We start from the raw sequence: 26,726 nt of genomic DNA on the forward strand, positions 1-26,726 counted from the left end.
TTTGTCAAAGCCTTCTTTCCAAGAAGCAAGTGTCTTCTATTTCATGGCTGCAGTCACCATCCCAAGTGATTTGGGAGTCCAAGAGAAAACTTGTCACTGCTTCCATGTTTTCAACTTCTATTTGCCATGAAGTGATGGAACCAGATGCCATGATCTGGGTTTTTTAATGCTGAGTTTTAAGCCAGCTTTTCCACCTTCTTTTACCTTCATCAAGAGGCTCTTTAGTTCCTCTTTTCTTTTGGCCATTAGAGTGGCATCATCTGCATATCTGAAGTTGTTAATATTCCTCCCAGCAATCTTGATTCCAGCTTATACCTCATCCAGCCCAGCATTTCACATGATGTACTCTGCATAGAAGTTAAATAAACAGGGTGACAATATACAGCCTTGCCGTACTCCTTTCCCAATTTTGAACCAGTCAGTTGTTCCATATAAGGTTCTAATGGTTGCTTCTTGACCTGCATACAGGTTTCTCAGGATGCAGGTTAGGCGGTCTGGTGTTCCTGTTTCTTTAAAAATTTTCCACAGTTTGTTGCAATCCACACAGTCAGAGGCTTTTGCAGAGCCTAAGTTCCACCTGACTTCACATTCCAGGATGTGTGGTTTTAGGTGAGTCATCACACCATCATGGTTATCCAGGTCCTCAAGACCTTTTCTGTATAGTTCTTCTGTGTATTCTTGCCACCTCTTCTTAATCTCTTCTGCCTCTGTTAAGTCTTTACTGTTTTTGTCCTTTATCATGCCCCATCCTTGCATGAAATGTTTCTTTGGTATCTCCAACTTTCTTGAAGAGATCTCTAGTCTTTCCCATTCTATTGTTTTCTTCTATTTCTTTGCATTGTTCATTAAAGAAACCCTTCTTATCTCTCCTTGCTATTCTCTGGAACTCTGCATTCAGCTGGGTCTATTTTTCTCTTTCTCCCTTGCTTTTCACTTCTTTTCTTTCCTCGACTATTTGGAAAGCCTCCTCAGACAACCACTTTTCCTTCTTGTATTTCTTTTTCTTTGGGATGGTTTTAGTCACTGCTACTGTACCATGTCATGAACCTCTGTCCATAGTACTGTCCAGGTACTGTCTACCGGATCTAATCTCTGGAACCTATTCATCACCTCTACTGTATAATCATAAGGGATTTGATTTAGGTTATATCTGAATGGACTAGTGGTTTTCTCGATTTTTTTTATTTTAAGCCTGAATTTTGCTATAAGGAGCTGATGATCTGAGCCACAGTCAGCTCCAGGCCTTGTTTTTGCTGACTGTATAGAGCTTCTCCATTTTCGGCTGCAAAGAATGTAATCATCACTCTGATTTTGGTATTGACCATCTGGTGATGTCAATTTGTAAAGTCATCCCTAGTGTTACTGGAAGAGGGTGTTTGCTACGACCAGTGTGTTCTCTTGGCAAAACTTTGTTAGCCTTTGCCCTGCTTCATTTTGTACTCCAAGGCCAAACTTGCTTGTTACTCCAGGTATCTTCTGACTTCCTACTTTAACGTTCCGATTCCTATGATGAAAAGGACATCTATTTTTTTGTGTGTTAGTTCTAGAAGGTGTTGTAGGTCTTCATAAAATTGGTCAACTTCAGATTCCTTGGCATTAGTGGTTGGGGAACAGACTTGGATTACTGTGATGTTGAATGGTTTGCCTTGGAAACCAACTGAGATCATCCTGTCATTTTTGAGACTGCACCCAAGTACTGCATTTCAGACTCTTTTGTTGACGATGAGGGCTACTCCATTTCTTCTAAGGGACTCCTGTCCACAGTAGTAGATATAATGCATGAATACTTAATTCCTTCGGTTGTGTCTGACTCTTTGTGACCCCATGGATTACAGCCCACCAGGTTCCTCGGTCTATGGGATTTTTCAGGCAAGAATACTGGAGTGGGTTGCCATTTTCTTCTGCAGGGGATCTCCCTGACCCAGGGGTCAAACCTGTGTCTCCTGCATTGCAGGCAGATTCTTTACCACTGAAGGTTATGGTAGATATAATGGTCATCTGAATTAAATTTGCCCATTCCCATCCATTTTGGTTCACTGATTCCTAAGAAGTTGACGTTCACTCTTGCCATCTCCTGCTTGACCACATCCAATTTACCTTGATTCATGGACCTAACATTCCAGGTTCCTATGCCATATTGTTCTTTACAGCACTGGATTTTACTCTCACCACCAGACACATCTAGAACTGGGCATTGTTTCTGCTTTGGCTCAGCCTCTTCATTCTTTTTGGGGCTATTCCTCCTTTCTTCCTCAGTAGTATACTGGACACCTTTCAACTTGGGGAAGTCTCTTCTTTCTGTGTCATATTTTTTTGCCTCTTTATATAGTTCATGGGGTTCTATCGGCAAGAATACTGGAGTGGTTTGCCATTCCCTCCTCTGGTGGACCATGTTTTGTCAGAACTCTCCACTATGACCATTACCATCACATGGACATCACCAAGTGGTTAATACAGAAATCAGATTAATTATGTTCTTTGCAGCCAAAGATGGAGAAGCTCTATTCAGTCAGCAAAAAACAAGACCTGGAGCTGAATGTGGCTCAGATCATCAGCTCCTATAGTAAAATTCAGGCTTAAATCGAAGAAAGTAGGGAAAAACCACTTGGCCATTCAGGTATGACCTAAATCAAATTCTTTATGATTATACAGTGGAGGTAATTAATAGATTCAAGGGATGAGATCTGGTAGACAGAGTGCCAGACAAATTATGGACAGAGGTTCATAACACTGTACAGGAGGCAGTGACTAAAACCATCCAAAAGAAAAAGAAATGCTAGAAGGAAAAGTGGTTCTCTGAGGAGGCTTTACAAATAGCTGAAGAAAGAAGAGAAGCAAAAGGCAAAGGAGAAAGGGAAAGATGCAGAGTTCCAGAGAATAGCAAGGAGAGATAAGAAGGCCTTCTTAAATGAACAATGCAAAGAAATAGAATGGGAAAGACTAGAGATCTCTTCAAGGAAATTAGAGATACCAAGGGAACAGTTCATGCATGGATGGGCTTGTTAAATGACAGAAATTGTAAGGACCTAATAGAAGCAGAAGAGATTAAGTGTTAAAGTGCTGCACGCAGTATGGCATCAAATTTGGAAAACTCAGTAGTCACAGGACTTGAAAATTTCATTTGTCATTCCAATCCCAAAGAAGGGCAATGTCAAAGATTGTTCAAACTACCACATAACTACACTCATTTCACGTGATATTCAGGTTATACTCAAAATCCTTCAAGCTAGGCTTTAGCAGCACGTGAACCAAGAACTTCCAGATGTACAAGCTGGGTTTAGAAAAGGTAGAGGAACCAGAGATCAAATTGCCAGCATTCACTGGATCATAGAGAAATCAAGGGAATTCCAGAAAAACACCTACTTCTGCTTCATTGACTACACAAAAGCCTTTGACTATGTGGATCACAACAAACTGTGGAAAATTCTGAAAGAGATGGGAGCACCAGACCACCTTACCTGTCTCTCAAGAAACCTGTATGAGGGTCAAGAAGCAACAGTTAGAAACAGACATGAAACAATGGACTGGTTCAAAATTGAGAAAGCAGTAAGACAAGTCTGTATATTGTCACCCTGTTTATTTAACTTCTATGCAGAGTATATCATGAAAAATGCTGGGCTGGATGAATCACACACTGGAATCAAGATTGCTGGCAGCGGGATGGGATTGGAAGTGGGAGGGAGGTTCAAGACAGAGGGGACATATGTATACCTATGGTTGATTCATGTTGATATTTGGGAGAAGCCAACACAATATTGTAAAGCAATTACCCTTCAATTATAAATAAAAGGATTTTTAAATACATCTCAACAATTAAAAAAAAAAGATTACCAGAAGAAATTTTTCACAACCTCAGATATGCAGATCACCACTCTAATGGCATGAAGAGAAGAGAAACTTAACAGCCTCTTTATGAAGGTGAAAGAGAATAATAAAAAAATTGGCTTGAAACTCAACATTAAAAAAACTAAGATCATGGCATCCAATCCCATCACTTCATGGCAAACAGGAGGGCAAAAAATGGAAACAGTGGCGGGTTTTATTTTCTTGGACTCCAAAATCACTGCAGATGGTGACTACAGCTATGAAATTAAGACACTTCCTCCTTGGAAGGAAAGCTAGGCAAAGACACCACTTTGCACTTTGCTGACAAAGTCTGTATAGTCAAAGGTATGGTTTTTCCAGTAGTCATGTGAGATTTGGACCATAAAGAAGACTGAGAGCCAAAGCACTGATGCTCACGAATTGTGGTGTTGGAGAAGACTGTTCGAGAGTCCCTTGGACAATAAGAAGATCGGTCAATCCTAAAGGAAATCAACCCTAACTATTCAATGGAAGGACTAATGCTGAAGCTGAAGCTCCAATACTTTGACCATCTGATGCGAAGAGACAACTCCTTGGAAAAGCCCCTGATGCTGGGAAAGACTGAGGGCAGGAGGAGAAAGGGGCAACAGAGGATGAGATGGTTGGATGTTGTCACTGACTCAAAGGACATGAGTTTGAGCAAACTCTGGGAGATATTTGAGGATGATGGAGACTGGTGTGCTATATATACTTCAGGGGGCTGCAAAGAGTTGGACACAACTTAGCGACTGAACAACAACAACCAGGAATAGAGCTATCACTGAAGACACCTAAAAAGAACACGGGCCAGGTGTGTGAGGGGGAGATCAGGGTTGACCGTGTCCCACTATTTCTGCACGGTCAAGCAAACATCATTTAGCAATGTTTTCCTTCTTGCTGCTGCTGCTGCTGCTAAGTCGCTTCAGTCGTGTCTGACTCTGTGCGACCCCATGGACTGCAGCCTACCAGGCTTCTCCGTCCATGGGATTTTCCAGGCAAGAACACTGGAGTGGGTTGCCATTTTCCTTCTTATCTGAACGTAAATTTCATCCCTCCTCTTAGCATTTCCAAACCACTACTCCCAACAAATCACCTTCTTTTGTCTTTAGCTGCAAATGGCATTTAAAGCAAGGGTTTCAGCCAGAGTACCCAGGTTGTCAAAAATGAAATTGCACATTTTTTTTTGCACCCTCAATATTACACTCATTATTCTAAATGAAAGACAAAAAGAAAATTTCCAGTTTGGTCTCTTTCCTTTCTTTCAGAGATTAGGCTCAAGTCTACTGTTACTTACAACCTCTTTTAAAAGATGTAGAATCCCATACTCTATATTTTGATAGCAGTGCTCAGTCAATTCAAAGCTATTATTCTGTTCATTTATTTGATTCCTTATTCTGTGTCTCCATACTTCAGGGTTATCCTTACACCCTCATTTTGCTCCTTTCCCCACTCACCTCAGATGCTGTGCTGATGTTCATGATGAAGTTTTACTTTCAGCCTCTAGTTATACATAAGGCCTATAACACTTGGAACTTACCATTTAATATCTGTGACTCCAAGTATTCCTAAGTAAATCCAAAGGTCCATGATATGAGGCAATTTTTAATGTTGATAAGCTAACACATTTGAAGCCAATGTCCAAAAGGCAAGTTCTGATGGCAAGTCCACCAAATGCCCAAAACCCCTGCTGCACACCTTTGCTATTTTCTATGTATTATTTATTTCCTGATGTACTATAATTCTCAGGATATAGTCCAGTGCTATTTGTGACAGGGCACACTGAGAAAATCTTAGGCTATAATCTTCATGAAGATAAAGGATCTAATCTAGCAGGAGTAAGGGGCTTCCCTGGTGGCTCAGTGGTAAAGAACTCGCCTGCAATGCCAGAGATGCAGGTTCACTCCCTGGGTCAGGAAGATCCCCTGGAGGGGAACATGGCAATCCACTCCAGTACTGGACTGACTGAAGCGACTGAGCACACACACATGCGCAGCACAAGTACAGTAATTCAGAATTTTACTCAAATGAGCGGAATGACTAGGGTAGAGAGACTGACATTCCAGACAGGGAAAGCCACCAAACATGAGGTGTGGATACACTTCTCTTTTCCTCTCCTAGGAACACAGGATAAGAGCTACCTCCTTACGGATGAAACAGGAAGGCACCTTTAAAATAATGACACAGCCTGAGGACATGACATAAACCGATCAGAATCAAACAGGTCCAAGATGGCAGATGGTTCAACTTCTACTAGACCTTAAGCCTCAATATACGTTCATTGTAACACATCATCAAGCTAAATGACTCACCTTCAGGCACCATGACAGTTCTAAGGCCGATCATCAAAGACCAAAAAGTGAGTGGTGGCCCAGTTCCTGGAAATCTCTGCCCTTGCCCCAAATAGTTGGAATAATCCTCCCATTTAGCCTATGAAACTACCCAGCCCATAAAATCTAACCACAGCAGTATTATGAGGCTGCTCTTACCTTCTGAGATGGCCCACACTCTGTGGAGTGTGTTTGTCTCTAAATAAATCCACTTTTTACCTATCCCTCTGTCTTTCACTGAATTCCTTCTGCAACAAAACATCAAGAACCAGAGCTTCATTAGGTCCTGAAACCAAGTGTCTGATCTCAGATGGAAGCGAGTGGGTTTTGGCCAGGTTTCAGTCCTGGCCACGTGGGTTAGAGTCCCAAACTGAACAGTTTCACAGCCTCTCTCAGCTCCTTTGGAAGAGGAACAGGACCATCACTCAGGCGCTGTTTGTTACTGCTGGTGTCGGTGACTGCCGACCGCCTAAGGTACACTCTATGAGGGCAGGGACCCTGTTTTATTCACTCCAGAATCACTAGCACCCAGAACAGAGCCTGGATCTTCATGGCATTCTCAGCATTTGTCAAATGAATGAATATAAATGCCAGAGAAGTTACAAAAGCAGTTTTGTACCAAAAGAAGTAAAAAGAATTTACTCTTTATTCATTAAAGTTTACCAGAATTGGAAAATTTACATAGCATTTTGAAAATCCTAACTTCTTCATAATTTCAATATAAAATTTTCTTTAGTCATGTGTTTTGCTTTTTGTTAAATTTAGACGCAGACATAGGATAAAGATCACTTTACAGTTATTCAAAAATTATAAATTTTTGATAAATAAATTATCTATTTTTGTAAATTTTTTGTAAAGTGATTCTTTGCATCACTTTACAGTTATTTCCCCTTGAATAAAACAATGAAAGAAAAAGCCTAGTAAGGAGCCAGGTATTCAAAAATTATTATCTATCTATGAAGTATTCTTGCCCAAAAAGTTAATCCCAAATCTAACAAGGGTCTCTTAAACGCATTTCAATGTTTACATTTTTAAAAGAAACTGAAATACAACTGATTTCCAATACTCTATTAGCTTCAGTTATACAGCATAGTGAATAACTATTCACTATTTTTTGAATTATACTCCATCTATAATTATTTAAAGTATTGGCTATATTCCCTGTGCTATACATTACATCCTTGTATCTTATTTATCCTAGTTGGACTTTAGACATTTACTTGAGAGTATCCTTTGAAAAGAAACATTAATGAGTAATTTAGAACCTCAAAAAACCCTCAAATGCCTCCTTATTTTTCTGGTTGTGTTAGGTTCAAAACCAGGCCCCCTGGAGTGGAAACATGGCATCTTAACCACTGGACCACCAGCAAAGTTCCTAACCTCCTTTTTTATAGTAATTATTTCCTTGTTGTTCTTTGCCGTCTTAACTACCGGAACCACCAGGGAATTCCCTCAAATGCCTCCTTTTCCCTTTCATTGTAAAATATAAGATAAACTCTGGATCCTTAGAGGAATGACTGATTCCAGGACCAGAATTATCCAAGATCAGCCTGTGGTATCTTGTACCAGAAAGCAAGAAAGTTAGCAATGACAAATGTATCTTGTCAGAAGTAAACAGGAAATAACATAAAGGCATTTCCATTAGTAAAGACTGGACAATCTGAGCTTCAAAAAGAAAAATAAATTTAAGTGATAGAAGGACATTGAATATATGCATTTCTGCTGTAATCCAGAAACAAAACAAAACTGTGTTTTTCAATCACACGATGAAAATAACTAGCCTGATGGGGAAAGGGCTTCACTGGTGGCTCAAATGGTAAAGAATCTGCCTGCAATGCAGGAGACTTGTGTTCAATCCCTGGGTCGGGAAGATCCCCTGGAAAAGGGAATGGCTACCCACTCCAGTATTCTTGCCTGGAGAATCCCCATGGACAGAGTCTACAGTCCAAGGGGTCACAAAGAGTTGGGTATGACTGAGCAACTTTCACTCACTTATGGGGAGAACAGGGCTATGGGATGACAACTCAAAGCCTATTCAACCTGCTAACTAAACCACTAAGAAAGACTGTGACAATCCTAACTAAACTTCAAACCTAGTGTAAAATATTTGTTAAATTCCTATTAATTAAAGAAATATTACAATAACTTTAAGACAACAGTTTTAACAACGACAAACAAGTAAGAGCTACTTGATGGAAGATGGTCGAGGCTCCTGAGGTTGAGGTTTGCCATGAAGGCAAAGAAAAACCGCACAAAGCTGCATTGCTGCTGCTGCTAAGTCGTTTCAGTCGTGCCCGATTCTGTGCGACCCCATAGACAGCAGCCCACCAGGCTCCCCCGTCCCTGGGATTCTCCAGGCAAGAACACTGGAGTGGGTTGCCATTTCCTTCTCCAATGCATGAAAGTGAAAACTGGAAGTGAAGTTGCACAGTCGAGTACGACTCTTCGTGACCCCATGGACTGCAGCCTACCAGGCTCCTCTGTCCATGGGATTTTCCAAGCAAGAGTACTGGAGTGGGGTGCCATTGCTGCATTACTACAGGTCAATCATCTCCAAGTCCTAGCTCAATTGAGCTAGAGAGGAGGGTAAGAATGTATTATGTACAGTGAGAGAGCGCCATCTATTGGTGGCCTGAAGTATTTGCCTGTATTCAGTTCAGTTCAGTCACTCAGTCATGTCTGTCTCTTTGGGACCCATGGACTACAGCACCACAGGCTTCCCTGTCCATCATCAACTCCCGGAGTTTACTTAAACTCATGTCCATTGAGTTGGTGACACCATCCACCCATCTCGCCCTCTGTCATCCCCTTCTCCTCCCGCCTTCAGTCTTTGCCAGCAACTGGGTCTTTTCCAATGAGTCAGTTCTTCCCATCAGGTGGCCAAGGCATTGGAATTTCAGCTTCAGAATCAGTCCTTTCAATGAATATTCAGGACTGATCTCCTTTAGGATGGACTGGTTGGATCTCCTTGCAGTCCAAGGGACTCTCAAGAGTCTTCTCCAACACTACAGTTCAAAATCATCAATTCTATGGCACTCAGCTTTCTTTATAGTCCAACTCTCACATCCATAAATGACCAATGGAAAAACAATAGCTTTGACTAGATGGACCTTTGTTGGCAAAGTAATGTCTCTGCTTTTGAATATGCTATCTAGGTTGGTCATAACTTTTCTTCCAAGGAGAAAGCGTCTTTTAATTTCATGGCTGTAATCACCATCTGCAGTGATTTCAGAGCCGCCCAAAATAAAGTCTGTCACTTTTTCCATTGTTTCCCCATCTATTTGCCATGAAGTGATGGGACCAGATGCCATGATCTTAGTTTTCTGAATGTTGACCTTAAGCCAACTTTTTCACTCTCCTCCTTGACTTTCATCAAGAGAATCTTTAGTTCTTCGCTTTCTGCCATAAGGGTGGTGACATCTACATATCTGAAGTTATTGATATTTCTCCCGGCAATCTTGATTCCAGCTTGTGCTTCCTCCAGCCCAGCATTTGTCATGATGTACTCTTCATGTAAGTTAAATAAACAGGGTGACAATATACAGCCTTGACGTACTCCTTTTCCTATTTGGAACCAGTCTGTTGTTCCATGTCCAATTCTAACTGTTGCTTCCTGACCTGCATACAGGTTTCTCAAGAGGTGGGTCAAGTGGTCTGGTAGTCCCATCTCTTTCAGAAGTTTCCACAGTTTGTTGTGATCTACACAGTCAAAGGCTTTGGCATAGTCAATAAAGCAGAAAAAGATGTTTTTCTGGAACTCTTTTGCTTTTTCGATGATCCAGTGGATGTTGGCAATTTGATCTCTGGTTCCTCTGCCTTTTCTAAAACCAGCTTGAACATCTGGAAGTCCACAGTTCACGTATTGCTGAAGCCTAGCTTGGAGAATTTTGAGCATTACCTTACTAGTGTGTGAGATGAGTGCAATTGTGCGGTAGTTTGAGCATTCTTTGGCATTGCCTTTCTTCAGGACTGGAATGCAAACTGACCTTTTCCAGCTTTGTGGCCACTGCTGAGTTTTCCAGATTTTCTGGCATATTGAGTACAGCACTTTCACAGCATCATCTTTCAGGATTTCAAATAGCTCAACTGGAATTCCATCACCTCCACTAGCTTCATTCGTAGTGATGTTTCCTAAGGCCCATTTGACTTCACATTCCAGGATGTCTGGCTCTAGGTGAGTGATCACACCATCGTGATTATCTGGGTCGTGAAGATGTTTTTTGTACAGTTCTTCTATGTGTAATATATGTCGGCCTAATTGTAATTTGATATTTTAATAGCTGTTACCTGCCAAAAATATATACAACCAGGAACTGCCATGATTTTCCCATTTTTAACTCGGCTATGATGACATCATTGCACTCTGTTAGAATCCATACCAGTCATCCTAAAAGTTGTGAGCCAGGGTGCCAAAACATCAATGACTTCTGGTTTTCAGGCCAACAGATCACACCATTACTACTCACCATGAACTACACCATTATGCAATATACAGCCTTGAACTGGAACAGTGTTGAACCAGAACAGTGGCCTAGTTTTAGCAATGCATGATTCTTCACTCTGCTAGTCAAGACTCTTCACTCCCTTCTCTAGGGAGCCCTCTAAAACATTTTACTACTCCTATTTTTCAAATCACGAATAGAAAAATTTCATCAACTAGAAAAAAATCATTTTACCCTTTATCGATAATTATTATGACAAGGTGTTTAGCTCTTGTATCCTGTTATGAGACTGTTCTCAAAGTCTGCAATGAATGTTTCACAAAGAATCACTTGTACAACAGACAGAACATCTCTCTGAATGCCTATCACAGATCTATAATATTATCATAAATATTCATCCAACTACCATTGAGCCTGGCTGCCAACGCAGGAGACTTTAGAGACGCAGGTTCAATCCCTGGGTAGGGAAGATCCCCTGGAGGAAGGCACAGCAACCCACTCCAGTATTTCTGCCTACAGAATCCCCTTGGACAGAGGAGTCGAATAGGCTACAGCCCACAGGGTCGCAAAGAGTCAGACAAGACTGAAGTGACTTAGCATAGCATAGCACACCATCTAGAAACTCAATCTCAAAAGTGAATTCCTTGATACTCAGGGATAATACAATCAAGTCCAAACTCACTGTCTGACCTGTACCATTTAGGCATGTTAAGGTAAAACATTTTAAACTCAATATTCATCTGAGTGATTATATTAAGGAGATCTACGGTTTCTACAAGCCAAAACAGACTAATAATCTTGATTACCTTCTTTGTCCTAACAGTATTAAACATGATATGACTTAATACTTACAATAACCCACAACACAAGTATTATCCCCATGTTACAAATAAGGCAACAGAGGCTCCAAGGAAATAATTCAACTGAGATTGAGCTCATAATAGGCAAGGTCAGAGCCAGTATCTGAGCACAGTCCTGATCTGCGATGAAGCTGTGGAATGCTCCTCTATGATATCATCTACTGCCCAAACTACACAATGTTCAGATTTCACGAGTATTTAAAGACATTATTAAAGCATATTTTAATGGTAATTAAAAAACACATCTAACCTTTGAGAAATATATAAAAAGTTAAGTGGCAAATTATCTTAATCACCCAGGAAAAGATAATCAACATAACGTAGAAGCAAATATTTCATACTTCATATTCCATTTAATGCTCCTCTTCTAACCTTTTTCCTTATATGTTATATCTTTGACTGCAGACCTTCCTGTTGGAAAAAAATCTCAGTGACATAGGGAAGAAAAAATGTCTACTCTCTCCCTACAGTTTCAAAAATGCCAGAGATTATCTGTACCTTAAATGTGATTCTGATAACGTAGCAAATCGTAAACATTCTAGAAAACACCTACTCTTCTATTAAGTGTTCTGCAATGCTTTCTGTATAAAGGGATCTTGTAAGGCACCAATTTACAACCCATCCTGAGACTGCAACCATGTTATGTGAAAATAAATCTTTAATCTCTAAATTCAATAACCTAATTCTCATCAGTGACTTTAACTTTTTATTTTTTGCTCTAATAACTTAAAGAGATTAACTAGATTAATCTAGTAACTTAAAGAGATTAAAACTTAAATTGATTAGTATTTGATTAGTAACTATTAGTAACTTAAAGAGATTAAAAACAATTGTAAGGTTTCTTTGCAAAACCAGAAAGATCAAGGACACTTCTATTATAGCAATAAGATAAAACCTAACTCACAAATTCTTTTTTAAACTAAAAAGTTTGAGACTTTCCTTTAAATTATCAGAAGTAAAATAAATGTGATGCATTCAAATTTAATTCTTCAAATGGAAATAGCTCTGTGATGAAATAAAAACCGACTACATAATTATTTTTAGGTTAAAAGCATTTAGAAAAACTACCAGTATTACTTGCAAAAGAAAAATTACTTTCTTAATCTTTTAATTGTAAAGAAATAACCAGAAATCTCTATGGTTTGCTTCATGATATTTTTCTCCCTGCTTATAGTAGTGAGGGACACTATAGGATTAGTAGTATTAATGTGCTCCTCAGTGAGAGGGACCCCACAGGACACATTCTCTTTAAAATATTTTTTAAAAATCTTCAGAAACAATAAGTGAACGTAATTCTTATCAAGACACAAATTCCTAGAAACACTAAATTTTTATGTTCCTTAATAAAACTTTTTTACTTAAAAAAAGCATTTAATTTTCTTGGTTGCAAAGTATCTCCATGCAAATTATGTGTTAATTACAGAAGGAACAGCAGTAACTATACAGAAGAGAAAAACATCTTAACCAAATGATTAAAATTAACATCACTAATAAAAGGCCAACAGACTTCATGGACCTCTGGATGTGACACCCTGAGAACACACTGCTTGCTTACTATTCCAGCCCCAAATGGATAAGCTCATTCTAATTACAAGAAAAAGTAAACAAACTCAAACTGAGGGACAGTCTATAAAATTTCTAGCTTGTGTTCTCAGAAATACCAATCTCAATTGAGATAACCACTGAAATGCTAACATTAAAAGTAACTGAAGATACTGAGAGTCAATGCAAAATGTGATCCTGGATTAGATCCTGTACCAAAAAAACGAAAGCAATATGAAACATTACTTGGACAACTGATGAAAGTGAAATATGAGATATAGGTAAAATGGAAGTATTCTACTGATTTAAATTTCTTACAATGAGAGCGGAACTGTGAGTGTGTAGGGTAATGTTATTGTTCTTGGAAAAACACACTGAAATGCTCTGAGGTATGCAACCTTTCGGGTAGTTCAAAAAAACATGTCCACATATACAAGGAGGAGAGAATCATGACATGTGGAAAATGCTGAAAATTGATGAAGCTAGGAAACAGCATATAGACATTATTTTGTACTATCTTTGCAACCTTTCTGAAAGTTTGAAATTATTTCCACTGCTATGCATATACACTGAGGAAACCAGAACTGAAAGAGACACGTGTACCCCAGTGTTCATCGCAGCACTGTTTACAATAGCCAGGACATGGAAGCAACCTAGATGTCCATCAGCAGAGGAATGGATAAGAAAGCTGTGGTACATATACACAATGGAGTATTACTCAGCTATTAAAAAGAATGCATTTGAATCAGTACTAATGAGGTGGATGAAACTGGAGCCTATTATACAGAGTGAAGTAAGTCAGAAAGAAAACACCAATACAGTATACTAATGCATATATATGGAATTTAGAAAGATGATGACGACGACCCTATATATGAGACAGCAAAAGAGACAGATATAAAGAACAGACTTTTGGACTCTGTGGGAGAGGGCGAGGGGGGGATGATTTGAGAGAATAGCACTGAAACATGTATATTACCATATGTGAAATAGATGACCAGTCCAAGTTCAATGCATGAAACAGGGCCCTCAAAGCTGGTGCACTGGGACAACCCAGAGGGATGGGATGGGGAGGGAGGTGGGAGGGGGGGTTCAGGACATAGGTACACCCGTGGCTGATTCATGTCAATGTACAGCAAAAAACACCACAATATTGTAAAGTAATTAGTCTCCAATTAAAATAAATTAATTTTAAAAAAGAAAAAAATTTAAAACCATCCTTAACATTAAGTAAATATTAACATGAGGAGGTTTTCACTATAAACAACTAATTGATAAAATTGTTTGACAAAACGGTATGGCTAGTAAAAGTGCTTTAAACTAGTACTTTAAACACTACTCTAAGGAGCTGTGCCAGATTGTAGATCAATACACAGTTTTCAACAACAAAAAACTTTCTATGAAAAAAATGTCAGCTCTACTAAACTGCACTCAGTGCATTCTGGCACATCCTGGTAACAAAAAGTTTATCTAGTGGCACTGTATGTTCAGTAGTACAGTGTACTTTGAATGGATGCTCTTATATGCCATCTTTTTGCAATCACTAAAACCTGAAAATTATGCATATACATTTGGAATAACACACACCATATTATCACAGTTAACTCTGGGTAACACAACAGAAGGTGCTTTTTATCTTCTTCCCATATTTTGGAATGTTTCTACAGGGAACATGGATTAGTTTTACAAGAAAAAAGGAAACTTTTTTAAAAAGACTAAGTGAAAAAGACCTAAATAGCAGGCAATCAGATTTCTTGGAAATTGAATCCTACACCAAACATGACATTTTTCTTAACTTTACATACTGCCCAAACTTTTCCAAAAGGACTCACTTACAGCTGATCTTGAAGCTCCACAATTATATATTCTAATTGTTCCTTCTCCAGTTTATGAGCCAGGTCAGAATCTTCAATCCTCTGTAGTAGTATTTTATTCTGAGCGACAGATTCAGACAGCTGGTTCTCTCGAAGTTGTAAGAGTTCTTCAAGATAACCCTGGAAATAAATAACAAGTGCAAAATTCTAATATGTATCTTGAAGATAAATGCTGAGTAGATTAAATGTTATTCTTAGCTATGTTGTAATGAAATTATTTCAAAGTATCACTGAAGAAATGGTAAATAAAATGGTTTTAACTGAATTAAAAATTTAACATATGTTCTCCATTATTTAAAGTTCTCTAAAGTTCAATGAGATGGCTGGATGAGATGAGATGGCTGGATGGCATCACCAACTCGATGGACATGAGTTTGAGGGAACTCCGGGAGTTGGTGATAGACAGGGAGGCCTGGCGTGCTTCAATTCACGGGGTCGCAAAGAGTCGGACACGACTGAGCAACTGAACTGAACTGAAAGTTCAATGAAGTATGTTTATAATTTAACATAAACCTGAGTTAAAATATTATAATTTCTAAGCTCTGCAACAGTGATAAACACTCTAAATGCCTTCAGGCTTCAAAACAGACTTAATTATAGAATTATTAATTAAAAATCTGCCTCTCAGTGATTATTTTTCAAAAACAGTTATTAACATTTTAGCATTAGCATAGTACAGGAAAGCAGCATAATGTCTAGGTTAGGCCTACAGCGTAAGGGACTGTCTCGTGTCAAACTCCAGCTCTACTACTTATAAACTAAGTGTGCTTGGGTAAAGTATTTAATCTCTCTGGGTCTTTGTTTCATCATCTAAAAATGTGGGAACAAAAAGGGTATCCAGCTGAGAAGATTAAATGAAAGGTAAAGTGTTTAGAATACTATTAATACCTGGTATCCTGTATGCAATGTATAATTCGTGGCTAAAATTATTAGCAGACACTTAAAGACAGATTCTCCCTTATCTTTTAACTCACTTATTAGTTCTTTGTCCTTTTGCCCTGCTTTCTAGGAGTGTTCATTTAATTTATTCTCCAAATCCTTATACTAAATTTCTGAACTCAAGAAATCTTATTTTTAATTTCCAAACTTTTTTTCATGTTTTCTGCTGTTCCCTTCTCATGGCATTCTATAATTTTTAGATACAATGTGCTTTCTTCTTAGGATATTCATTAGACTTTTTTTTTCTTAAAGTGTTCTTCTATTCCATTTCTTATCCTTTTTACGCGCTTAACATTAGAAAACTACTTTAGCTATTCTGGCTTCATAATACGTATTAATAGCAACTAGTACTATTCCTAATACGTATTCATAATACATATTAATAGCAACTAGTACTATTCTTTTTCAGATTTTTTTTCCTGTCAATTTTCAAATATTTGGTTTTCTCCATAATAAAATCTCAAAAATTAAAAATAAATTTAATTTTTACAAATGAAACTGTTATATGTGTACACAGCTTAGTTTAAGCTATGCATGATTATTTTTAAACATCAGTAATTAAACAACACAAATTCCCAGCACCTGGATTCACTGCCAGTACTTTCAGAGTCATACCGTGTCTTTCTGATCACATCCCCTGTTCTCTGGAGGGATGACAACATCCTGAGATTTGTGTTTATCACCCCCTTGCTTTTCCTCCAGCATCACCACAAATGTGTCTTCTTAAACAATATACTGTTTAGTTTGGCTGAGTTTTACCCATATTCTTTTGCAACTTGCTTTTTCGTCTAGTGATGAGTCTCACTACAGTTGCTGCCTTTACTCTCAACAGTGCACAGTATTCTGTTGTATGAATACTGTGGCTTACTCACTCTCCTATCAATGGCCATTTAGATTATTTCCCATATTTCTTAATATAAACAACATTACCGTGAACAGTCCGTTATACGATACCTGGTACAGACATCTGAGAGTTTCTGGGACACATGACTAGGAGTAGAGTTGCTGGGTCATAGGCCTTAGATATCTGTGCACTTATTAGATAATGCTGAACTGTTCATACCACAGGTTTTAACACTAACCATATCCCATTTGAATTCATGTGACTTTATATTCAGTATCAAATATATACTGAATATATCGGATATATTCAGTATCCAAGTTATACTGAATTCATAAAATCAATTGGAAACGATTCCTTCTTTTTCCTATTCTCAAAAACAGCCAGTAGAAAACAGGAATTACTGCCTCCTGAACATTTGGTAGCATCTACCTCAGAAACCAAACAGGTCTGGTGATTTGAGGTGAAGGAGGGAACAGATTTTAAGCTAGTTGTTTAATTTCTTCAATGATTATAGGTCTGTAAGTTTTGAGAAGTAGTATTTATAAAAACTCATCTAAATTTTCTAAGGTACTGACATAAAATTGATAAAATTATTAATAATTATGGGAGGGCTCTCCCTGGCATTTATAGTTATACTGTCTATTCTCTTTTAATTCTTAAAATCGTCTATCTGTGCCTCAACTCTTTTAAATTTAATTATGGCTGATTCTATTTAATTGGTTTGTACAGATAATCAGCTTTTGGTTTAACTGATTATGTACTTCTGTTTACTTCATTAATACCTGCTTTTATTTTTATTATTTTGAACTGGTTTGTTGTTTCTGCTTACTCTTGGATGCTTCGCTCTTTAATTTTCATTCTTTTCTAGGATAAGTAGTTCTCCGAGTACTGTGCAAGTTGCAACTTAGTACTATCGGTGTCCATTGTTTTCATTCCTGTTCATTTCTAAGTATTGTCTCATTTCTTTTTGACCCATAACTTAGAAGACTTTATTTTTTTAAAATCTCCATTGGTGTACTTTAGGTGGTGGTAACCTTTTTCTATTGAATCTAATTTTATTGTATTGTGGTCACTATTGTATCATTTTTTGTATTTGCTTTGTGACCTAGTATAGCCCATAAAAAATGGAATAGTTGTCCCATGTATGCTTTAAAAGAATGTGTATTCTAATTGTTAGCATTTACCATATTAAAAAAAGTAAATTTATTTATTTATTTTTGGCTGGGCGGAGTCTTCATTGCTGCGTGGGCTCTCCTCCAGGCGTAGAATGTGGGGGGTGCTCTCCAGCTGTGGTGCATGGGCTTCTCCCCAGAAGGTGCAATTGCTTCTCTTGTTGTGCAGCCCGGGCTCTAGGGCACGCGGGTTTCAGTGGTTACCCACCAGGCTTTAGAGCACAGACTTAATAGCTGAGGTACATGGACTCAGTTGCTCTGAGGCATGTGGGATATTCCTGGATCAGGGATCGAATCCAGATCTTATGCACTGGCAGTCCACTAATAAAAATTGTAAATAATGCATTCATTGACCAGCAGGTGGATTCTTTACCACTGAGCCACCAGAGAAGTCCCTACCATAATTTACTTCAAGCTTACTAGTTGCATTGCTCAAGGTCATTACATCCTTACCAAGTTTTTGTCTGTTTAATCTGTAATTATTGGGAGGTAAAAATTTTCTACTATTATTATGGATTTATTCATTTTTCCTAGATACTCTATTAATTTCTATTTCATATTTTTCATGGCTGAATTTTTAAATGCATGTAAGTTCAGTACTGTTACAGATTGCTGGTAAATTCTTCTCTTTTAAAAAGGCAATATCTTTCTTTAGTCTTAATAATACTTTTTGCCTTGATGTCTAGTGTGAATTACACTGATATAGAATTATTTTGGTTAATATTTGCCTACTCTATTTTATCCTCCTAGTTTCAACGTTTTTTGAGTCACTATTTTATGCATGCCTTTTACAGATGGACAGCATGTCACTAAAACTTATGATTTAAAAAATAAATATAAGGCAAAAACCATTACAATATTGTAAAGTAATTAGCCTCCAATTAAAATAAATAAATTTAATTTAAAAAAAAACAAAAAATAAATTTAAGAGTTTGTCTTTTTTTTTAAATTAATTTTTAAAATTATTATTTTTTCGGCTTCTCCGTTTTAGCTTGTGGGGTCTTAGTTGCCTGAACAGTGGTTGAACCAGAGCCTTGGGCAGTGAGAGCACACAGGCTTAACCACTGGACCACCAGGCATTCTCAAGAGTTTGTCTTAATTGTCAAGCTTATACCTTTCCCTTTTATGGCAATGTTGACTCTTGGCTGTATTGAGATTTCTGTTATTTTGTGTTTATTTTTTTAAATACTATCTTCATTTTTTCTCATTTGCTCTTTTCTATTGTAATGATCACATTTTCTTTATTTCTTCTCTTTCTTATTATCAGTTTAAAAACTAAATATTCTGTTTCTTTAACTGTAATTTTGGAAACAGGCATATACCTTAAAAAGGGTGTCTACACTCCTTTTACACTACACTACTTATAATACATAGATCCTAAGAGGCTTTAACTTCAATCACCCTTTCTCACCCTTTCTGATACTTTTAGATAGTGTTTAGTTCCATTTTACTTCCCAGGGAGGTCTGAAGCCAGACCTAAATGTTAAGCTTCCGATATTTTGTAATTCAGTCATTAAAACATTGCTATTATTAACAATTAAATTATATAAACTCAGTTAAGTAAATTCAATTGAAAAACAAGGATTAAGTAAACTGTATTTAAAAACTATTTAAAATAACTACTACTCAAATAGTAGTAGTTGAGTAAAAATAACTACTCAAAATCCATCACTTCCCAAATATTTTACAACAGTATATTATTGCTATCTGTGCTCTTCAAGTCACAGTCATTGTATTTCTCTGGGAGAAAAACATCTCCCCCTTATCTTGCATTCAGTAACATCAAACAGGTAGTTTTAAGTTGGCCATGACGGGAGTATTTATCCCAGAGAAATTGGCAAATGAAAGCAAATCAGAGCTCATCGACTTCCCCTGCAAAGAAGGGGAACTTCTCCAGTTCTTAAGCATATTCCAGATCATCACTGCTGCCCCATACTGGCATTACTACTGCTGCTGCTATCTCATGTAGTCAAGGTTTACCAATTTCTGTGCTTACTCTGCCACTGTGAGTCTCATTCCTGTCTTCGAGGTTCAGTTTCCAACTTGAATGATAGTGGGCCTAGATTTGCTGTGTCCTGTTGGTATTAAAACACAGGTACCTAGGTTAAGGGAATGGCCCCTCACCACCACCCCAGGAGTTCGCAATGCCTTTAACTCAATATGCCCCACTTGTTTTTAGGCCCTTCCTTGTTTATAGAGTCCTTCAGCTCAGTTCAGTCACTCAGTTGTGTCCGAGTCTTTGTGACCCCATGGACTGCAGCACACCAGGCTTCCCTGTCCAGGATCAACTGCTGGAGCTTATTCAAACTCATGTTCATTGAGTCAGTGATGCCATCCAACCATCCTGTCCTCTGTCATCCCCTTCTCCTCCTGCCTTCAATCTTTCCCAGTATCAGAGTCTTTTCAAATGAGTCAATTCTTCCCATCAGGTGGCCAAAGTATTGGAGCTTCACCTTCAGCATCAGTCCTTCCAGTGAATATTCAGGATTAATTTCCTTCAGGATGCACTGATTGGATCGCCTTGCTGTCCAAGGGACTCTCAAGAGTCTTCTCCAATACCGCAGTTCAAAAGCATTAATTCTTCGGCACACAGCTCTCTTTATAGTCCAACTCTCGCATCCATACATGACTACTGAAAAAATCATAGCTTTGACTAGACAGATCTGTGTTGGCAAATTAATGTCTCTGCTTTTTAATATTCTGTCTAGGTTGGTCTTAGCTTTTCTTCCAAGGAGCAAGCGTCTTTTAATTTCATGGCTACAGTCACCATCTGCAGTGATTCTGGAGCCCCAAAAAAATAATGCCCCACTGTCTGCATTGTTTCCCCATCTATTTCCCATGAAGTGATGGAACCAGATGCCATGATCTTAGTTTCCTGAATGTTGAGTTTTAAGCCAACTTTTCCACTCTCCTCTTGTACTTTCATCAAGAGGTTCTTTAGTTCTTCGCTTTCTGCCATAAGGGTGGTGTCATCTGCATATCTGAGGTTATTGATATTTTTCCCAGCAATCTTGATTCCAGCTTGTGCTTCATCCAGTCCAGCATTTCTCATGATGTGACAATATACAGCCTTGATGTACTCCTTTTTCAGTGTGGAACCAGTCTGTTGTTCCATGTCCAGTTCTAACTGTTGCTTCTTGACCTGCATAAAGATTTCTCAAGAGGCAGGTCAGGTGATCTGGTATTCATCCCTTTCAGAATTTTCCAAAGTTGGTTGTGATCCACATAGTCAAACGCTTTGGCATAGTCAATAAAGCAGAAGTAGATACTTTGCTGGAACTCTCTTGCTTTTTTGATGGTCCAACCAATGTTGGCAATTTGATCTCTGGTTCCTCTGCCTTTTCTAAATCCAGCTTGAACATCTGCAAGTTCACGGTTCACATACTGTTGAAGCCTGGCTTGAATAATTTTGAGCATTACTTTGCTAGTGTATGAAATGAGTATAATTATGCTATAGTTTGAGCATTCTTTGGCATTGCCTTTCTTCGGAACTGTAATGAAAACTGACCTTTTCCAGTCCTGTGGCCACTGCTGAGTTTTCCACATTTGCTGGCATATTGAGTGCAGCACTTTAACAGCATCATCTTTTAGGATTTGAAACAGCTCAACTGGAATTCCATCACCTCCACGAGCTTTGTTCGTAGTGATGCTTCCTAAGGCCCACTTGACTTCACATTCCAGGATGACTGGCTCTAGGTGAATGATCACACCATCGCGGTTATCTGGGTCATGAAGACCTTTTTTGTATAGTTCTTCTGTGTATTCTTGCCACCTCTTCTTAATATCTTCTGCTTCTGATAGGTCCCTACCATTTATGTCCTTCATTGTGCCCATGTTTCCATGAAGTGTTCCCTTGGTATTTCTAATTTTGTTGAAGAGATCTCTAGTCTTTCCTATTCTATTGTTTTCCTCTGTTTCTTTTCAGTGTTCACTTAGGAAGCCTTTCTTATCTCTCCTGGCTATTCTTTGGAACTCTGCCTTCAAATGGGTACATCTTTCCTTTTCTCCTTTGCCTTTTATGTCTTTTCTCAGCTATTTGTAAGGCCTCCTCGGATAACCATTTTGCTGTTTTGCATTTCTTTTGCGGTGGGGTGGTGGCGGGGGCGGGGGGGGGGCGGGATGGTCTTGATCACTGATTCCTGGACAATGTCCTTAGTGAGCTCTTACTCTTTGAGAGAGAAGTTCTGTATGAAACTGTTTCAAAATTTTATTCTACTTGGCATTTTCAGATTTTTACAGTGTAAAGGCTTTTAGTTATCTTAGTCTGACTTCTTGCTGGTATCTGGAACCGGAATTCTTCTTTCACAAGGTATTAAAGCTTTCTTTGTATATCTTAACTAGCAGTTGTTTGTCTACAGGAAATCTCTTCATATTTGTAAATTTCCTTTGTAACCATTTTCCTCAGTGTATTTTTTATTGTTCTAATATTCTATTGATAATTCCACTAAGGCTTTTCCTAAGTAGCTCATCTATGAATAACAGTAATTTGAAAGGAAGGGAAGAAAGGAAAATAAACAATACATGAAAATTAAGAGTTAAGATGCTAGTTGGTATCCCAGTCTGCTATGTACTCCCCTTTGCCTACTATAGTGCTTAACACACAAAAGCTGCTAAAATACCTGATTTTTAAAAAAGGAGAGAGACACACATATATGGAATTTCTTAAGCAATCGCTATTACTACATTTTCATAAACCAAATAATCTTTTATAAAATTAACCCTAGAAATTAATACTTCAAACATATAAATGAAACTGCATACAGGAGAATAAATGGGTCAGCGTTATATTAAAATGTAAAATTAGAAAAAGTTTAGCAAACAAAAGCCTCTCCTAAAATTGGGCCTGATTTTTAATTTAGAGGAGGACAATCCAAGAACAGAAAGGAAGTAGCAATAGGTAAATACTTGTGTTTAGCTAAAAGATCTTTTGGTAGTGACAGTCTAAAGGTAGTAACTAGAGTCGAAATGAAATGACTTCTGATGACTGATACACACCTTCTGTTCCAGGGTGAGCTGATACTTCTGTTTGACTCTCTTACATTTGTTGAACCAACTGTTCTCATCCATGATGACTGGAGGCCCGGCCTTCTCTGGAGTGCTGCTCTCACTGTCACTGCTTCCCAGAGTTCTTAGCTCTTCCTCGTCACTGCTGATACTATCAGAACTGAGAAGATCAACATTTTTAAAGAAATAAAGTTCACAGTATGTTCCATGTTGTTTTTTTAGAAATACTTCAGCATTTGCAAGTTACTGGTAAGTAAGCTCCAAAATGTTCAGCACTAACTATACAATAATGATATTATCACCAGGCCTACAGATGCTACAGAAGTTCAAGTGAGGTTTACAGATCTCAGATCTAAGGCATTAACACAGAAAACTATGAGAATGTCCCGAAAAGAGGTGAAAAAACTTCCAAAGAAGAGAGCCAGAAACTCCACATGTGCTGAGAAGAGTTTTCTCTCTGGGCTGTTCTCACTGACTGTTCAATCTCCATTGTAAGGCAGACAGCACATCTCCAGTGTGCTGCCAGTGGGGGTATAATATCAGCACAATACTCACGATCAGCTTGGCTTTGACTGAAAACAAGAGGTTCAGAAAACCAGTTATACCTAAACACTTTCTACGGGGGGAAGAAGGAGAGACATAGGTGAAGCAGAGAAAAAATCTATTACAATCCATATGTAAAATTCCTTATGACATCAGTATGGTAGAAAACACAGAACAAGGTGAGGAAAAAGTAGGAGAGAAGCTAAATAATGGAGAGAAAGGTGTGCTAACATGATTGTCTAGTTTAGAAGAAAAATACACTTTAAAAGGAACAGGGAAAATAAATTTTAGAATACCAGCAATGATATTAACATTTAAGAAACAGCATAAAAATAGTCTCTATGACCCTCGAAGTATACAAAAAATTCTAATCTATCAAACAGAGGAACAAAATTAAAAAATACAGACAGTTTAAAACAAAAAATAAGGTGGCAGAATAAGCACTAATACAAAAGAAATTACAAAAATCTTAAATAGGTTAAACTTAACAGCCAAGTCAGATGTTCTGGTTTGATTAAGGCAAGTAAGTGCCAACAGTAAGCTATCTATAAAATACACATGAATACAGAAAAATTAAAATTAAAAAGATGGAAACACACCTAGAAAATATGAACCCAAGGAACTCCAGGTCAGAAATTATAATTTTGTAAGTTAATATAGCTATAATGGTAGAAAACACAAGGATCAAAGAAAGATCTTCTATTTCTTTATCCTCCACTATCAGTATTTGCATCTGTTGGGTTCCTGAGTCAGGTCCAAGCCCATTGCAGACGTGAATTAGAGACTGCTACATAAAAGTTCAACCCAGGTGATGTTCTTAGCTAATGATCTCAGAAACAAACCAATGAGCAAACATGCCAAATGAAGTCTGCCTGTCACATCTGTGGCTCTGGAAAGCTGATAATAAGGTTTCAGTTTTGAAAAAGAGACAAGCAGAGCTCTTAAATGATGGTATTTGACATTAAAAATTAAATGAATTAGCTAAAAAGCAGATAAACTTAAGAGAATTAGTAACATTTAAGGTAGATATGAAGAAATTACAGTATTAAAGATTGTCAAAATGCTAAGAAAAAATAACTGCTGAGACAGGCTAGCAAGTACAGCATAATTATCCTTCCAGAAGGAGGGCAATATAAGCATATTTTGAGAAAACTAAAATTTAAGGGATTTACCAACAAATTCTCACTAAAACAAACTTCCTAATCATTGTAATTTAGGAAAAGGGAAACTGAGTTAAGAAGCACTAAGCAAAGAAAATAGTGAACTTGTGGGTAAACCTAAACAAGTTGAGTATAGAACACTAACAACAATGTCTAGTTTTATGGAGTTTTAAATAAACCAACAGCAAACTTACAATTCTGGACAGTAACAGCATATGTCAAGCATGAGATGATTATAGAGTTAAAACAATACAAGGTCCTCAGTCATCTGGATAAGTGTAAAGATATTAAATTTAGCCTTTGTTAAGGTTTAGATATGCATAGTAAAACTAGTAAAAGTACCACCAGTAAAAAAAAAAAAGCCTATAAAAGAAGCCTAGTAAAAGAAGAGTCTATAAATTAAAAATGAATAAGGAATAAAATGGCAGAAGAAAAGTTAACCCCCCCCCCAAAAAAAAGAATCATAAGACAGAAAGAGTAGAGAAGAATGTAGGGCAAACAGAAAGTAAGAATGTGTTGTGTGCTGTGCTAAGTCACTTCAGTCGTGTCCGACTTTGTGCAACCCCATGGTGTCAGGAAGCATTTAACAGGAGGCTTCCTGTGTGCTGTTTTGGGTCCGTCATGAATCCTCTGTCCCTTATTAATTCCTGAATATTCAGGAATTAAGTGGAGTAGCAAACTACTCCCGGGGGTTTAAGAATGCATGCATTTCCTTCCTTAGTTTTTCCATACAGTGATAAGTAACTATTTACGACCCTCTTCCTTTTTATGAACCATATGGCAAAAGTGATTATTTATAACCCTCTCTCTTTGATATGGATCGCCTTATGTTTCCTTGATAATTTGTAAGTCTGGACTTTTGATTTTTATCTTTGCTGAAAACAGCTACCTTGAAAGACAGTATATATACTCACACGATGTTGAGTAAAACACCTTTGCTCCATCAGAGCTTGGGTCCCCATGTCTTTCTTTCTCTGTGTGTGTGTGTGTGTGTCTCTCTCTCTCAGGCTAATTCTCTGGAGCACAGAGGCTCACTGGGCTCACTCTCCTGCCTGGGCTTCTAAGACCCTCTCAAGAAGGCGCTCTGTGCCTTCACCCCCTCAACAGGGTGCCTGGTGCCTTTGTGAGCAGTGCAAGCCCCATACCAGGGGTTTTATTGGTTTTCTGTGTAAACCAAGGAATAGCAGCCTCTTTCTCTCTCCTTTACTTTCTTATCATCGACTCCGGACCACCAGGTTCCGGTCAATTAAAGGACCTCAACACCATGGACTGTAGCCTGCCAGGCTCCTCTGTCCATGGGATTCTCTAGGCATGAATACTGGTGGGTTGCCGTGCCCTCTTCCAGGGGATCTTCCTGACCCAGGGATCGAACCTGCATCTCTTATATCTCTTGCATTGGCAGGTGGGTTCTTTACCACTAGTGCCACCTGGGAAGCCCTAAGAAAGCAATAGAGTGGATATCAACCCAAAAATATCAGTAAATACCCTAAGCACCTCAGTTAAAACATAAAGCCCATTAAACTAGAGTTTTTAAACTCAAGTACTATTTTTAAAATGTGTGTGTGTGTATACTTTAAGAACACAAAGGCATGAATCATTAAGTGAACTCTATTTTATCAGTTCTTACTGTACATTTTTTCACATATTAACACACTTGAAATCAGGGTACAACTTACAACTAATGACATATTACTACAGCTGTCAAACCAATTTCTCACATACTAAATGGAAGGTATGTCAGACTAAATATAGTTTTTAAAAAAAGACACTAGAAAAATATTAATCTAAACAAAACTGGTTAGACTCCATTAATATCGACTAAGTAAACTTCAAGGAATTTTTTTTAATTACTATATATTACATCAGGATGAATAAAGAATCCTAAACTTGTATGCATCTGACAAGTTATTTTAAAAAATATGCAGTAAAAATCAAAGGACCTCAAGGAAAAATCAACAAGTCAAATATCATAGTGAAGAACTTAATACATTTAAATAATTAAAAAGATGAAAAAAGGATAAGTGATAAAGGACATAAAATACCATTAACAAGCATAATCTAATGAATATTGGACCCACTCACTGGAATACCACTGATTCTAGATCATTTCTCAATAAATTTCAAGGAAGTATTATAATAACTATAATATTATGTAGACCACATTCACTAATTATAA

The 26,726-nt window shown here is 37.9% G+C and overlaps 1 protein-coding gene across 7 annotated transcripts in view; it reads right to left on the minus strand.

Moving 5' to 3' along the window:
• The window catches only part of RUNDC3B (RUN domain containing 3B), a 170,356-nt gene that overhangs the window by 31,413 nt on the left and 112,217 nt on the right, over nt 1-26,726 (minus strand). For all 7 annotated transcript variants that reach the window (XM_086397297.1, XM_086397294.1, XM_086397295.1 and 4 more), the window contains 2 exons: nt 22,839-23,007; nt 14,851-15,008 (listed from right to left, as the gene is read on the minus strand). In XM_086397297.1, coding sequence (XP_086253423.1) covers nt 14,851-15,008; nt 22,839-23,007 — 327 coding nt within the window. The remainder of the gene's footprint in view (nt 1-14,850; nt 15,009-22,838; nt 23,008-26,726) is intronic.

The sequence above is a fragment of the Bos grunniens genome, chromosome 4 (genome assembly GCF_055505025.1).
Source record: "Bos grunniens cultivar Pamir isolate PY7600 chromosome 4, Bosgru_T2T1.0, whole genome shotgun sequence".
NCBI classification, from domain to species: Eukaryota; Metazoa; Chordata; class Mammalia; order Artiodactyla; family Bovidae; genus Bos; species Bos grunniens.